The sequence below is a fragment of the Physella acuta genome, unplaced genomic scaffold (assembly GCF_028476545.2).
Source record: "Physella acuta isolate Inbredline_101_S28 unplaced genomic scaffold, ASM2847654v3 ptg001602l, whole genome shotgun sequence".
Taxonomy (NCBI): Eukaryota; Metazoa; Mollusca; class Gastropoda; family Physidae; genus Physella; species Physella acuta.
The window spans coordinates 29,150-42,043 of record NW_026733116.1 but is presented as its reverse complement, the minus strand read 5'-3'; the positions used below and the strand labels follow the sequence as shown (position 1 = coordinate 42,043).

The window sequence follows — 12,894 nt, the reverse complement described above, 5'->3', positions numbered from 1 at the left end:
CCAAATTTACCAACAAGGATGGGAGAATTGATATGACAAGGAGGAAATGATATTTCTTTTTCTTGGTTTACCATTAGTCATCATCTTGGTCAGATGAATTTCTACTTTCACGAGGGCTGGCGTCTTGCGGTTTTTTGTCTGCAAGCCTAAAGTTGGTGTCTGTCTTGGTTCACAGAGAAGTTTAATTGTCGTCGTCTCCCCCTCGACTTGTGTGGAGCGGCGGCGTGGAGTCTTGTGTGGGGGTCTCATCTTAACCTTATTCGTCTTATATCCTGTTGTGTGTACTTCAAGTATATCCTAAAGGTCGGGGTAGTTTGTGTGTTTTCCGCGCGTATCCTAATTCGTTTTCTTGGATAATTGTGAGTGATTTTCAAAATAGCTACATCCTATATCAAATTAGAACTTAAGTTCATATTTTTTGTTTATTATAGAATTGTAGACAAAAATGGAAAGGACTGATAAAGCTGTTGATTCTTTAGGAAATGTTCACACTAGGCGTTTGATTATTTCTGGAACTAAATTCATAATGTGACTGCCATTTTGGCCCGCCCACACAATAACAGTAGTGGCGTACTTGAACTATAATCATTCTTCAAAGGATTTATTTTTAATTGACTTTTTCAAAACATTTTTTAGTTGATGGAATTATTTTTTTTTCCTGTATGAACATTATATCAATGCTACAGGAAGTTAATATAAAGTAATATCACGTGATTAAAAAAAACAATGTTAAATGTTGTTTGCTCAACCGTTATGTGATATCTGGTGTTCCCAAGTGCCGAAGCTACATGCCCGTGTTGACCCCCCCTCGGCTCAATGAACTGTGATATGTCTTGGAGAGATCCTCTGTGATGTGTTGACTGTGATAGAGCACCATGAGCGCCCATTCGACGGTCTGTTCTGGCTACCTCCCCGTGCCGCCCCTCCTCAGGTTCCAGGAGGGCTACCCCCACATTCCCGGTCAAAGCTCACCGATTCCACCACCTTCCTTGCTCACCGTTTTTCCGCAGATCCGCTCCTCGCCGGATCGGAGCCATGCCTTGCCGTTGATGCCGCTGACACCAACGTTTCATTGCCAAAGTGCCATTAAATTCCCGTGCCTGTCTACGCCGGCGTATGCCTCCATGCCCCAAGAAGTGCCCAGCAGCAGTTCTGTTTCATTCCCCGGTGAATCTTTTAGTAACGGAGTCTGGCAGTACCCCGCCGCTTCGACTTGTTTTCCTGTTTTGGATCTTTCCGTCAAGAAAAATAGACCCGGTACTGGTCACATACTAGCGGAAGAAGATCGCTTAAAAGGAAGGCCATTTTGTCGGATGAGTGTTGATGAAGAGACTTGTCGCCATTCACAAGACCCGCATTCCAGAGTTAGCTTTCCGTCTTACGACACTTCCGGTTCTTACACGAACCAAGACTCCGCCCCCAAGTCTAGTTTGTTAGAAAGACAATTGTTATCCAGCGGCGAGTTCGGGGTTAGGTCCCGGGGCGACCCAGGGAGGGCGCCCCGTCCTTTGATGCTGCACTCACCGAATGATCGCTTCCTTGAACATGGCCAATATTCTCGCTCCATCCCCGTGGGTGTCAAGGACGAGCCCGTGGACGAGTTCACCGAGTGCCAGCGGGACATGCACGCGAGAGCAGCCAGGAGCACGAGCCTCGGCTACGACGATGACAAGCACTGCCTGGTCCCCCCGACCCCCACGGGGTTCCGACACCACCCCCAGCTCTCGCCCGTGGCGGACAATGTAAGCGTGTCCAGCGGTGGTCCCAATAACGACGTCAGTGACGCTAATCTGTTCACTGACTCCACCAGCCCATCGGCCAGGCAGAAAGGGACCTTCAAGAAGGGCTTAATGAAGCGCTACTGTGAGTAGAATGTAGACACATGCATCTTGATTTCACATGACATGGTTGAGTGAGGGAAGTTTTTTTTTTGCATAGGAGAAAATTGTGGTGTGTGGTTTCTTTGTGGGGATGGGGGGGGGGGGGAGAGAAAAGTTGGAGCTGAAAGATCGCCTTTCGCCACCAACCCATCGATCCCGTCCCCACTACGTCCTATCACGTCCATCCAGCCGTCACCTTTCGATGTTGTGAGCAACAGTTGCACTGTGCAACATTTTGGGCAAAACACAAGGTCACGTTGGTGGGCCACTGATGTATATTACAGCAACAGTTGCACTGTACAACATTTTGGGCTTAACTCAAGATCACGTTGGTGGGCCACTGATATATATATATATATATATATATATATATATATATATATATATATATATATATATATATATATATATATATATATATAGGGCCCTTAATTACAGCAACAGTGCGCGTTGAGATGCTTTATGGGGCTCATCAAAAATATATTTCCTCAGGAAGTTTAAAAATAGTTCCTCCACTCCGCATCCCCTCATCCGCCAAGCTGTTTATTTCAAATTCCGCCGCAACAGGCTGCAATATTTTTTTTTTAAAACTTCCACGTGGAAGTATTCATCCCATTAATGTCTTTGTCATGGGTGATCTAGTGTCGCACATAGCTGTCACATTCATTGTGTCGTGCTTGCACGCTACATTCATTTACATGCGTGGCGCATCTTGTGGTTTTTTTAACTAGACCTTCGGGTTTTTTTTTTTTTGCTTTTTTTTTTTAATTTGTTTTTTTTTTTTTGGGGGGGGGGGGGGGTTAATTTTTTAAAACAAGATGTAACAGGTTTCAAAGAACACTATGTACAAACACACATAGAAATATATTTTTTTCTCAACCTATTGTTTGCTTGTTTTAAAGCCTAAGTCTATTAAGAACAAAAAGAGGCAACGACCAAAAAAATAGTACCCAACATGTTGGTTTTGCACTTAACATTCAAACAATACATATATTAGATAAATGCATTGTTTTATATCATCTGCCTGAAACGAACCCCACCCCCCCCCCCCCCCCCCCCCCATCATACACATCCCTTTTTTTTCACGCAACTGCACACGTTTATTTACTCAGCCATGTAAGGACAGTTTGTCCAAGTGGTATAGGACGGTTTACTGTTTGCACCCCCTCCCCCTTGCTAGGTAAATATTGGCTCAAGTATAGGGAAAGAAGGCGGGGGGGGGGGGGGTTCTAGATGTGGATTTCCCACACTAGCTCCACATCTTAACACACAACTCAGTGGCTGATCTACACATTTCGACTCATCACCAATTTTTTTTCTCCTCTTCGCAACACCCTCCTAGCGCCCTCTGGTTGAGAAGCTAAAAAAAAAAGTGTTAGCTCTTAGGGGCGTTATTTCGGTCGGCGCTCTCCCGCGCTGGTGGTCATATTTGCTGTGACACCGTGGCTGGTTTATTTCACCAGCACGCCGCGACAATCCGAAGACTTCCATATTTAGCTCTGACGTGAAGGCTCTGCTAAATAAGACAAGGGGAGGAAATAAGGGAGGGGGGGGGGGGATATCGATCGCTATTTTTAACCCAGATGGGGAGGGGGGCTCCTTTTTCCATTGTAACACTTTTTTAAAAGTGCACGTACGACATTTTTATTTTATTTCGGCAGTCTTATAAATCCTGGCGTGGAAAACAAATTTGTTATCATCAACCTGACATGTTGTAACAAGGGGGGTCAGAAATATGATGAAAGATGGTGTGGTTTTTTTAATGATGTACTTTGTGTTTAATTCAGACATGATCAATAAAGATGTTGTACGGTCATTTTAAATGTATGTTCCAGCTGGCAGATTCCTGAGACGGTGACGATTTAACCAGCGTGTATAAGTAGGCGTTGTTTAAAGTGTATGTTTTTTTGTTTCTGTTTGCAGTAGATGCATGCGAGCAGTCCCAAGATGGCCGAGGCAGAGAGATGGCAGCCGAGGCCCTGCTCAGCATGGACTCGCCCAGCACGGGGACGGAGGCCAAGACGTTCTTACAGGGCATCCTGCATGAGCAGCACCACAACCACCATGGTAGGTTTGTCTTTCACTGTAGGGACGGCCGGGCTACGGTCCGGTCCGTGCTAGCAGTCTCTGTACACTGTCGGTACGAGCTGATTATGCACTGTGGGTACATCAGCACTCCACTGGGTACAGCCTCCCTACACTGGGTACAGCTTCCCTACATTATGGGTACATCCTCAATCCACTGAGTACAGCCTCCCTCTTATGTAGTTACAGCCTAATTACACTGGGTACAGCCTTACTCCACTGTGGGTACAGTCATCCTTAGTACACTGTGGGAACAGTCATCATTAGTACACTGGGTACAACCTCCCTACACTGGGTACAGCCTCCCTACACTATGGGTACAGTCTCCCTACACTGTGGGTACAGTCTCCCTACACTGTGGGTACATCCTCCCTACACTGGGTACAGCCTCCCTACACTGGGTACAGCCTCACTCCACTGTGGGTACAACCTCCCTACACTGTGGGTACAACCTCCCTACACTGTGGGTACAGCCTCCCTACACTGTGGGTACAGCTTCCCTACACTGTGGGTACAGCCCCCTAGACTGTGGGTACAGCTTCCCTAGACTGTGAGTACAGCTTCCCTACACTGTGGGTACATCCTCCCTACACTATGGGTACAGCCTCCCTACCCTGTCAGCACCTGTATTCTCACTATATTACAACACAGTCTCCACCCAACTCTATGTATGGAACAGCTTCTCTGCTCTACATGGTGACACTACACATGTCTAACTAAAGCACCAACAACCAGCGTTTCAATTGGGTTCTATGCACTTGTCACTGTGTGTGGGTGTGTATTTACTTTTGTGCACCTAAGATATTCTGTCCCATACACTGTTAAATCTTCTCACTATTTGGTTTTTAAATACAAATTATCAACTCTAAACATATATGTGTGTGAGTACACATAATGTCATTATAACGCTTCATGTTAAATGTCTGTCTCGTGCTTTTTTTACACTAATACATGTCTGGACTATTTTCCCTTCATTAAACCATTTTTTTTTTCAAACCAAATAAATTCCCGTTTTAAAAGGCAGAAGGAAAAAAAAAATTCCCTCGGGAAACCAAAAATATCGTGTCTGTTGTTTAGTCGCATAGAAACTTACAAATTGCGTCAGTGTTCTCGGCCTAATGCAGGCTGGGCCGCTTCATTGTTTCGGCGACTCGCGTTTCCTATATGTCAGTCTTGGAGGCTTAAAAGCATTTCTTCCAGACAGACAGCCATAATTGTAGCATCCGATGGAAAAGGTTAGTCTGCTGTAGGTCAACAACCACGATATTCGACTCAACGACTCGCCAGCCTCTCGTCTGTCTGTCAACCCTACCACCCCCCTCTCCCTCTCTTTTCTCCGTTCTTAAGGGAGTTAATTAACATGTTTATACTGGTATTTGGTCGAGTCGATTGTGCCGATTTGAGGGGTGGCGGGTTGTGTAAGACTCACGATACAGCTCTTGAGCCTGGCTTTAAGACAGGTCTGGACGTCACGGTGGATCGTAGACAAGTAGTTCATCCAATTTTTTTCTTCTCTTGAAGATTTAAAAATCTGGATAGAAAATTAGCGAGGAAACAAACAATAGGAAGAAGATAGGGAGGGGGGAATTATTTCCAGAAACAAGAACGAAAAATCGATAAAAGCTTCCTTCCTGTGGCCGCTTTAACTGCTGTCATATCTACGCGTGTCGTCGTCTTAAGGTTATTGTCTTGTGCAATAAAGATTTCTCTTGTCTGCCTCCACGTTTCTCATCAACTTCACCTACCCTCCCCTCCTTTCACTCCATATAACCTATTTTTTTTTCTCCCCCATTTCACTTAAGCCATTTTAGTTTGTTTTTTTTTAATAGAACGTGATCGTTTTCATTTCAACAAGAAATAAAATTGGTTTTGATATCGTCTGTAAGAGTCTGTTGAGTTTTATTCCCCGAATAAATCTGAAGTCAAATTATCTTGAGCCAAGCAATCACGTGACTCAAATAGACTCAAATGGCGTCCTTTGTTGTAGGTTTTTTTTAAAGGGATGCTTTGCGGCATGAAATGGCCGAGTTAATGTTGCATTAAATTTGATGTTAAATGTAAGCTTAACTAGATATTATCCTCTGATCGCATCTTAAACACACACACACACCATGTAGTCACGTGGTACAACACTCATGTGGTCTGTCGTTGTTGAGGTGTGTTCGATATTCGTATCTCACTCTTTTCACGCATGCGCATTTTCGCTTGCCATTGACAAAATTGGTGGGACTTAGCGATACACTTTTAGGGCTTAGAAGTTGAGTCGAAGGATTGTCAAAATACACTTCACTTTTAAAAGTGCAGTATAAATTTCGGGCTTTTTTATTTAATTTTTAAAATTTAGTTTTGTTTTGTTTAGTATAATAAAAAAATAATGCAAAGTTATTAGAACATTTGTTTTGTATAATTCATTTTAATCAAGAGTTTCTCTAAAGAACATTTACGTACATAAAGAAAAACGGTTTTATTTTTAACCTCCCCCCCCCCTCTCACCCACCCACCCAACCAGACAATGTAATTAATTAGTTAAAATTTCCTTGCCAACAAAACACTCAGTCAGCTCTCGTTTATTGGAAGAAACTTAATGCAGTTTAAATTGGGGTGGAGGGGGGGGGGGTGGTATGGCGTGTGAGCTAAAATAAGATCTGGCCACAGTTTTTAACATCGGCAGCCACAGTTTTAACCTAGGCCGTTTTGCTGTTACTTAATCCGCGTCATCTACAGCCTGTTATGCATATTTAATGTAATTGAAATATGATTTTTTTAGTTATTTTTTTATATGCAATGATAAAGTGCGAAGTGTTTTTTAAAAAGCTGATGTATTTGGTTTAGAACACAAAGTAGAAGTAGTCCCGGTGTGGTTCTGACGTGGCCGTTTGGGTCACATCGATTTACTGTAGCCTCTTTGAACTGAGCCGAAAATACTTAAGTACGTCCCTAGATCGATGAAACGTCTTACGTTTCGTACTATTGCATATCATACGTGGGTTGTCATCGTTTGTGCACGTGATTAATATAGGTCGGTGTAGTAAGTTCGTGTATACCTAGTAGTGCTCACTGATTGCTAGTATCACAAGTCTGCTAAAGACCGTTTCTCTGTTATCTACCCCCCCCCTCCCTTCTCCCACAACATTAAAACAAACAAAAATCTGGTTTGTCTTATGCCCGAGGAAGTATTTTTTTATAGATAGCACACATCTTTAATCCGCCTCTCCTTGGATCAATACTCTCTACTTCCACTTTGGTTATTAACGATGTAGGGCTCAAGGGGAAACTATCCGTGGCATTCTTGTTGCTTCCCCTTGACAACAAAACACGAGCGGTCTAAAAATGTACTTGGGAGGGAAGAGGAGACTTCGACAAGCGGCTGAACAAATCGATAATTTCTTCCTTTTTCCTTCCCCTTGCCACCACCCCCACGATTTCCCCCCTCCCCCTGACTCGCACGAGGTGGGTTGAAGATTGTAAATGGCTTGAAGACAGCAGGTATCATAAACAAGATTCACTCCCCGCTCCCCCCCCCCCCCACCCACGTGTACACCAACCCCCCTAAACAACAAAATGTTTTTACGCGTTATTTTCTCCTTTATGTTGGTGAATGTTGTACTAAGAGCTTGCATTATCCACGATGAAGGTACTTTGGTGTACCAATGTGCAGCAAGTTACAACCCACCTAATGTTCCATTTATCTTTACTGTCGTTTATTTTTTTTCTTCTTCTCCTCCCTCACCCGGAATCTTGATATATTTCAATGTTCTTTTATTATAGCTTCAGTTAAGTAAAACCTACTAGCTTTGACACGCTGATGGCAGTTTAAGTGCAAGCACTTCTGCTTTATGCATTAAGAAACTGTTTTCTTTAAAATGTATTTGGTACAGAATAAAACCTGTTTACTTGTGTCTCTGTCTCCATGGAAAAAAAAATGTTTGCTGTTATTATTGCTTTTGTTAGAACTTACACACGTTTCAGTAGATCATATCTCACTATCGTATGGTGTCTGTGGTTGTTTTATGGACAGACTTATTTTTTTAATACAGTGAAAATAATTTCTTGTTGCAAGCTTCATAAATTTTTTTTTCTTTCCTTCACAGCCTCTCTCCCACCAAGCCCAGACAGTGGCCTGGACAGTGAACTGGACACAAGCTCTATAGATGACCCCAAACAGAGACATCAAGGTAACGGTCAAAAGTTCAACAGTTCAACCTGTAGCATTTATCACTGACTGATAAGCTGCTCTTGTTGAAGACCTTCTGTCATATTCCCCATGATAACTACCATAGGCCCTCCTTGTAATGCAAAGTTTGGTCTGTGTAATTTAATGTACATTTTATTATGGTACATTTCTTACTATCTCTGTGTAGCTGTGATATACTTCCTGATTCACTGGTCTGCTATAAATAGATTGGTTAGTGTAAGCTACATGCCCCGACATGTTTGTCTGACCATATCCCGGACTGGTCTGTAGGTGTAAAAAGATAATCAGGCTTCAAATACTTGACAGATAAACTGATAAAACATGAGAATTTGTCTAGTAAATATCAACTCTTCCTGGTGGATACTTCAATTTTTATTAGCTTGGTTGACTGTAGGTACAATAGATACTTAAAATGGACTGTGATGACAGAATTAACAAACAGTTGAAACTATGGTTTGTGTTGGTAGTTGTCCTCTGGTTTAATGGGGGTCAAAAACAAATAGTATACACATCTTGTGTAACAGATGCACACATCAAACCTTTGCTGATACTTAAGACAACTCTTAAGTCAAACCAGCTGAGACAAAAATATATTGAAATGGTGCGATTAGCTCCAGTGGTTTTGGGTTGTTATTTTTTATGGTTTTTTTTTTTTTTTTTTTTTTTTTTTTTTTTTTTTTTTTTTTTTTTTTTTTTTTAATCCTGTATTTTCTGGCATACACAACAACTAAGTGCATTAAAGGACCGATAAACTTTCTAGTTAAATTAAATTTTGGAATATACTTACCCTATAATACAACACCCATCATTTAAGATGACAATTATGGTGTATATTTGTCTATTATGATGCTTTAGGTTCTGCAGTAGTTTTATTTAATTTGTTTTCTCCTCCTCAGCCAATGGTTTGAGTAAGTCAACAGCTGGTAGCTTCATCTCCCCATACTATCAACCACCCCCTGCACATCAGCCGCTACCTGCCCACTTCAACACAGCCACACACATAGCCATGAGGCCAGGTAGGTGCTCCAGACTAGCAGACTTACCTGTACATGTTTTAGACTTGTCACTGACCTCACCCTGTGTGTCACTAGTCAATCAATTCTCATCTATTTAACTCTGAAACGTCTACTTAGAAATTATATATTATCTTTTAATCTTTATGAAAAAAAATATAGAGAGAGATTTGATATTCATCGGATTTTACTTACAATGCTATTATTTTACTTACAAGTGCTTTGAATTTAAAATTTGTAGTTCTACCATAAAATAAAAGTTTATCTTCTCCAACACAATAACCATGTGTTGTGTTACCTTGGTTGTATACTTGAATCAAATTTGTTTTCCCTCTCACCAGACCATTTTGAAAGCAGCTCAAATTTAACCCCATTGACAGCAGTTCAGCACAGCCCCTCCAGTTACCACAGTGTCAACAACATCAGCAGCATCTCCTCAAACTTGTCCTCAGTCTGTGAAACCCCAGCTCCCACCCCTCAAGACAAACCAAAAACAAAGAAAGGTAATGTTGATGTTGATTAGGTGCTTTGTTCTGACAGGTTTATCTTCATTTCTCAACACATCTCAAACACCACACATGCCCACATCTCAAACACATTTCAAACATCATTTTTGATATGGCCAACTTGTTAAAAAAGCCATTTACTAATTTTTCAACAAAAAATGTTTTTAATTACAACTTAAAGACAAAACAATGTGTATAGTGGCATTATAATTTTATATTTCAATTAATTAAATTTTAAGGTTAATGACATTAAAAAAATGAAATACAACAAAATAAATTGTGTAATAAACCTCACTATCTTTAGTTTTGACAAACGTATTTTTTTTTGTGGGAGGGGAAGAAAGCAACAAATTATGATGGATAGCTACAACTGTCTTGAGTGCAAAAATGAAAATGACAGAAAGGGTACATGCTCATGGCAAGAGTGTCCGTGTTCCTACATGGATGCCCCTGAGTGCAGTGGCCTGACACACATTTGTAGCCACTTGTAGTTGTCAAGTTTTAACACACTTGAACCAGTTGTCTGCATCTTGATGAGGGTGCAGGACACCGGTTTTCTTGTGCACATCGTGAGACGCCTCCCCCCCTGGCTAATCTCCCTTGATTGCTCTAACACCCTGACTGGTGATCTTGTTCCACTGGTGCTGCACTAGGAGCAGGCGGTCACAGAGGGCAATAGACGTACATGTGATACGTTTTTTTTATGCTGTTTCCTTAGGTGTCGTAACCAGGGAAATGAAATATTTAATTATTTATACATTTTAAATTATTTGATCAATTTGTTCATAACTTCCTTTTTTTTATTTACAGGTCGTAAACCAAAATATCCAGACTACCCCATTAGTTCACCTCCTAAAAGAAAAAGAGAAGGTTGGTCTTCTACTTTCAATTTCCTCAAATTTTTTTTATAGAAATTAATTCTAATCCTGTTTTTTATTGCATACTTTTCTTTAAAAAAAAAATAACCCTTTTTTTTTTTGTTGCTTAGGTAATGCACAGTACCTGTGGGAATTCTTGCTGCAGCTACTTCAGAATCAAGACACGTGTCCAAACTACATCAAGTGGACCAACAGGGAAAAGGGGATTTTCAAACTGGTTGACTCAAAAGCTGTCTCTCGGTTATGGGGTCAGCATAAAAACAAACCAGACATGAATTACGAAACAATGGGGAGAGCTTTAAGGTAGTGGAAGTTTTTTTCTTTGTGAAATTATTTTAAAATGCTTTTCAATAAACGTTTTCCAAATGTAAAATACTATTTTAGAAATGAAATGTTACAGAATGTGCCACACAAAATATTTGTATTTGGAAGATATTTAAAAAGTACTATGGTTATTAAATAAGATTACACTTTGCTATTTTAACTTTTTTTTTTATTCTCTTTCACAGGTATTATTACGCCAGGGGTATTTTAAACAAAGTTGATGGTCAAAGATTAGTCTATCAGTTTGCAGATGTGCCCAAAAACATTGTGGAAATCGACTGCTCAAATGTATAGCCTTGGTCAAAAACTGGACAAGTGGGGTGGGTTGGGTTGTTTCCTATGTGACAGCAAACTGTGATCTTTTTAACAGGGCATAATCATCATTTTTTTTTAAGGAAAGAGAGATCTAACTTGCGCAAAAATAAAAAAAGTTTTTTTCTGTTTGGGAAATGGACAGTGAACAAGGAATGAAGTTCTGTCAGGAGCTGAGAAATGTGGTGTCTGTGTGTAGCCGTGTCAGGGAAACCTGGTGTTGGAACTTCTTAGGTCACTGACCTTACAGACGATCTGAATATTTTGACACCTTAACTCACCGTGTCATTCTCATTGACCTGCAGTTAAAATATAAAAAAGCCAGCCTTGTTTTTTAATCCCCGTCTGCTGTGTTTTTTAGCTTATTTCCATAGATAACTAAACTTATTTTATAAAGTTGTTGACCCAGGTTATTCATAATTTTTCGCCCACTCATTGAATTTTAATGAAACATTTGCATAATGTTACATGTGTTGATGTTGATTCAAGTGGCAGAGCATGTAGCATTAGTCTGATAGTTTGGTGCATTTAAAAGATACATGCGTTCATTTTAATTTATGGAATTTTTTTTGTTTCTTTATAAATTTTTGTTTTAATTGATGATCTAACTTGTATGATTGTTTTAAAGGTGGAATTAAGAAAAATTACATGTGATATTATTTCAAGTGTGTTTGGAGTGTAATAGATATTAGAATAGTATATTTAAACAGTTTTGTTTTTAGTATATCAAGTGTACATTAGCTTTTAGCATACATTTGCCATAATTTATTTGATTTAACAATATATCATGTCTAGGAAATAGAAACTAGATTTACTAACAAACTTGAATATTTTATTTCTTTTAACATGAACATATCTTAATTGTTTGAATAACTAAAATATAAATTAGTGGACAGCTATCTGAAGTCTATTGACTATTTACACATTAAATATGCTTAAATTAACTAAAAGCTTAGAAACATTTGTAACTAAGTGTTGTTCTTGCATATTATGTACACTATATACTGCTTGCATTTTTTTTATAAACCAAATAGGAATCAGTTTAGTAAATAGAACTTAAAAACCACATATTATGTGAATAATTTTTAACAGTTTGCAATGGCCTGCTTATTTTTTTTATCAGAATTTTAATTCCTAACTTCTGGTTGTTGTTTTTTTTTTATTAAATTTGTAAGGTCACTGGTTGTGACCTGGAAGTGTATTGTCCATATTATTTCAGGGGTAGCTAAGGATGTTCATGTTAACATTGATATTGCCTGGACTTGTAGTGTACCAGTTTCAGAAGGCAGCCATTTGTTGTAAAAGTTGTAGAAAGTTTGACTGGGGGGTGTGATGCATGGAATGGCTTACTCAAGCATAACTGATTCTTCAAAACTATCAGCCATTGTGAATATATAAATAAGCCAGGCATGACAGTGTAACATTGCTCATGTGTAACTTGTTATTTTTCAGTTACTTCATTTTTTTAAAAATGTAATTTGAACTAAATGTGTGCGAGTCTGTGCCAAAAGTTGTGTTAAAGAGAAGCTAATTTGAACTTATGAGAATTCCATTGTTTAGGTCTATTTGTTTGTACAGCCATTGTTGTATTCATACACTTCTCATTCTCTCAACATTGATGCATTGCCAGCCACCATTCCATAAACAGTGTAACTTGTACATATCAAACTCTGGGTAGTCATGTTTGCAGTCTGACCTTTA

General features: G+C 39.8%; 1 protein-coding gene across 1 annotated transcript in view; it reads left to right on the top strand.

Annotated features, from left to right (window-relative positions):
* LOC131929273 (ETV5-related protein Ets96B) overlaps positions 1 to 12,656 on the top strand; it is a 55,289-nt gene extending 42,633 nt beyond the window's left edge. The window contains exons 4-10 of the mRNA XM_059285347.1: positions 3,804 to 3,947; positions 8,057 to 8,140; positions 9,057 to 9,176; positions 9,515 to 9,676; positions 10,490 to 10,549; positions 10,668 to 10,860; positions 11,067 to 12,656. Coding sequence (XP_059141330.1) covers positions 3,804 to 3,947; positions 8,057 to 8,140; positions 9,057 to 9,176; positions 9,515 to 9,676; positions 10,490 to 10,549; positions 10,668 to 10,860; positions 11,067 to 11,175 — 872 coding nt within the window. The 3' untranslated portion in view covers positions 11,176 to 12,656. The remainder of the gene's footprint in view (positions 1 to 3,803; positions 3,948 to 8,056; positions 8,141 to 9,056; positions 9,177 to 9,514; positions 9,677 to 10,489; positions 10,550 to 10,667; positions 10,861 to 11,066) is intronic.
* Positions 12,657 to 12,894: the final 238 nt, after the last annotated feature.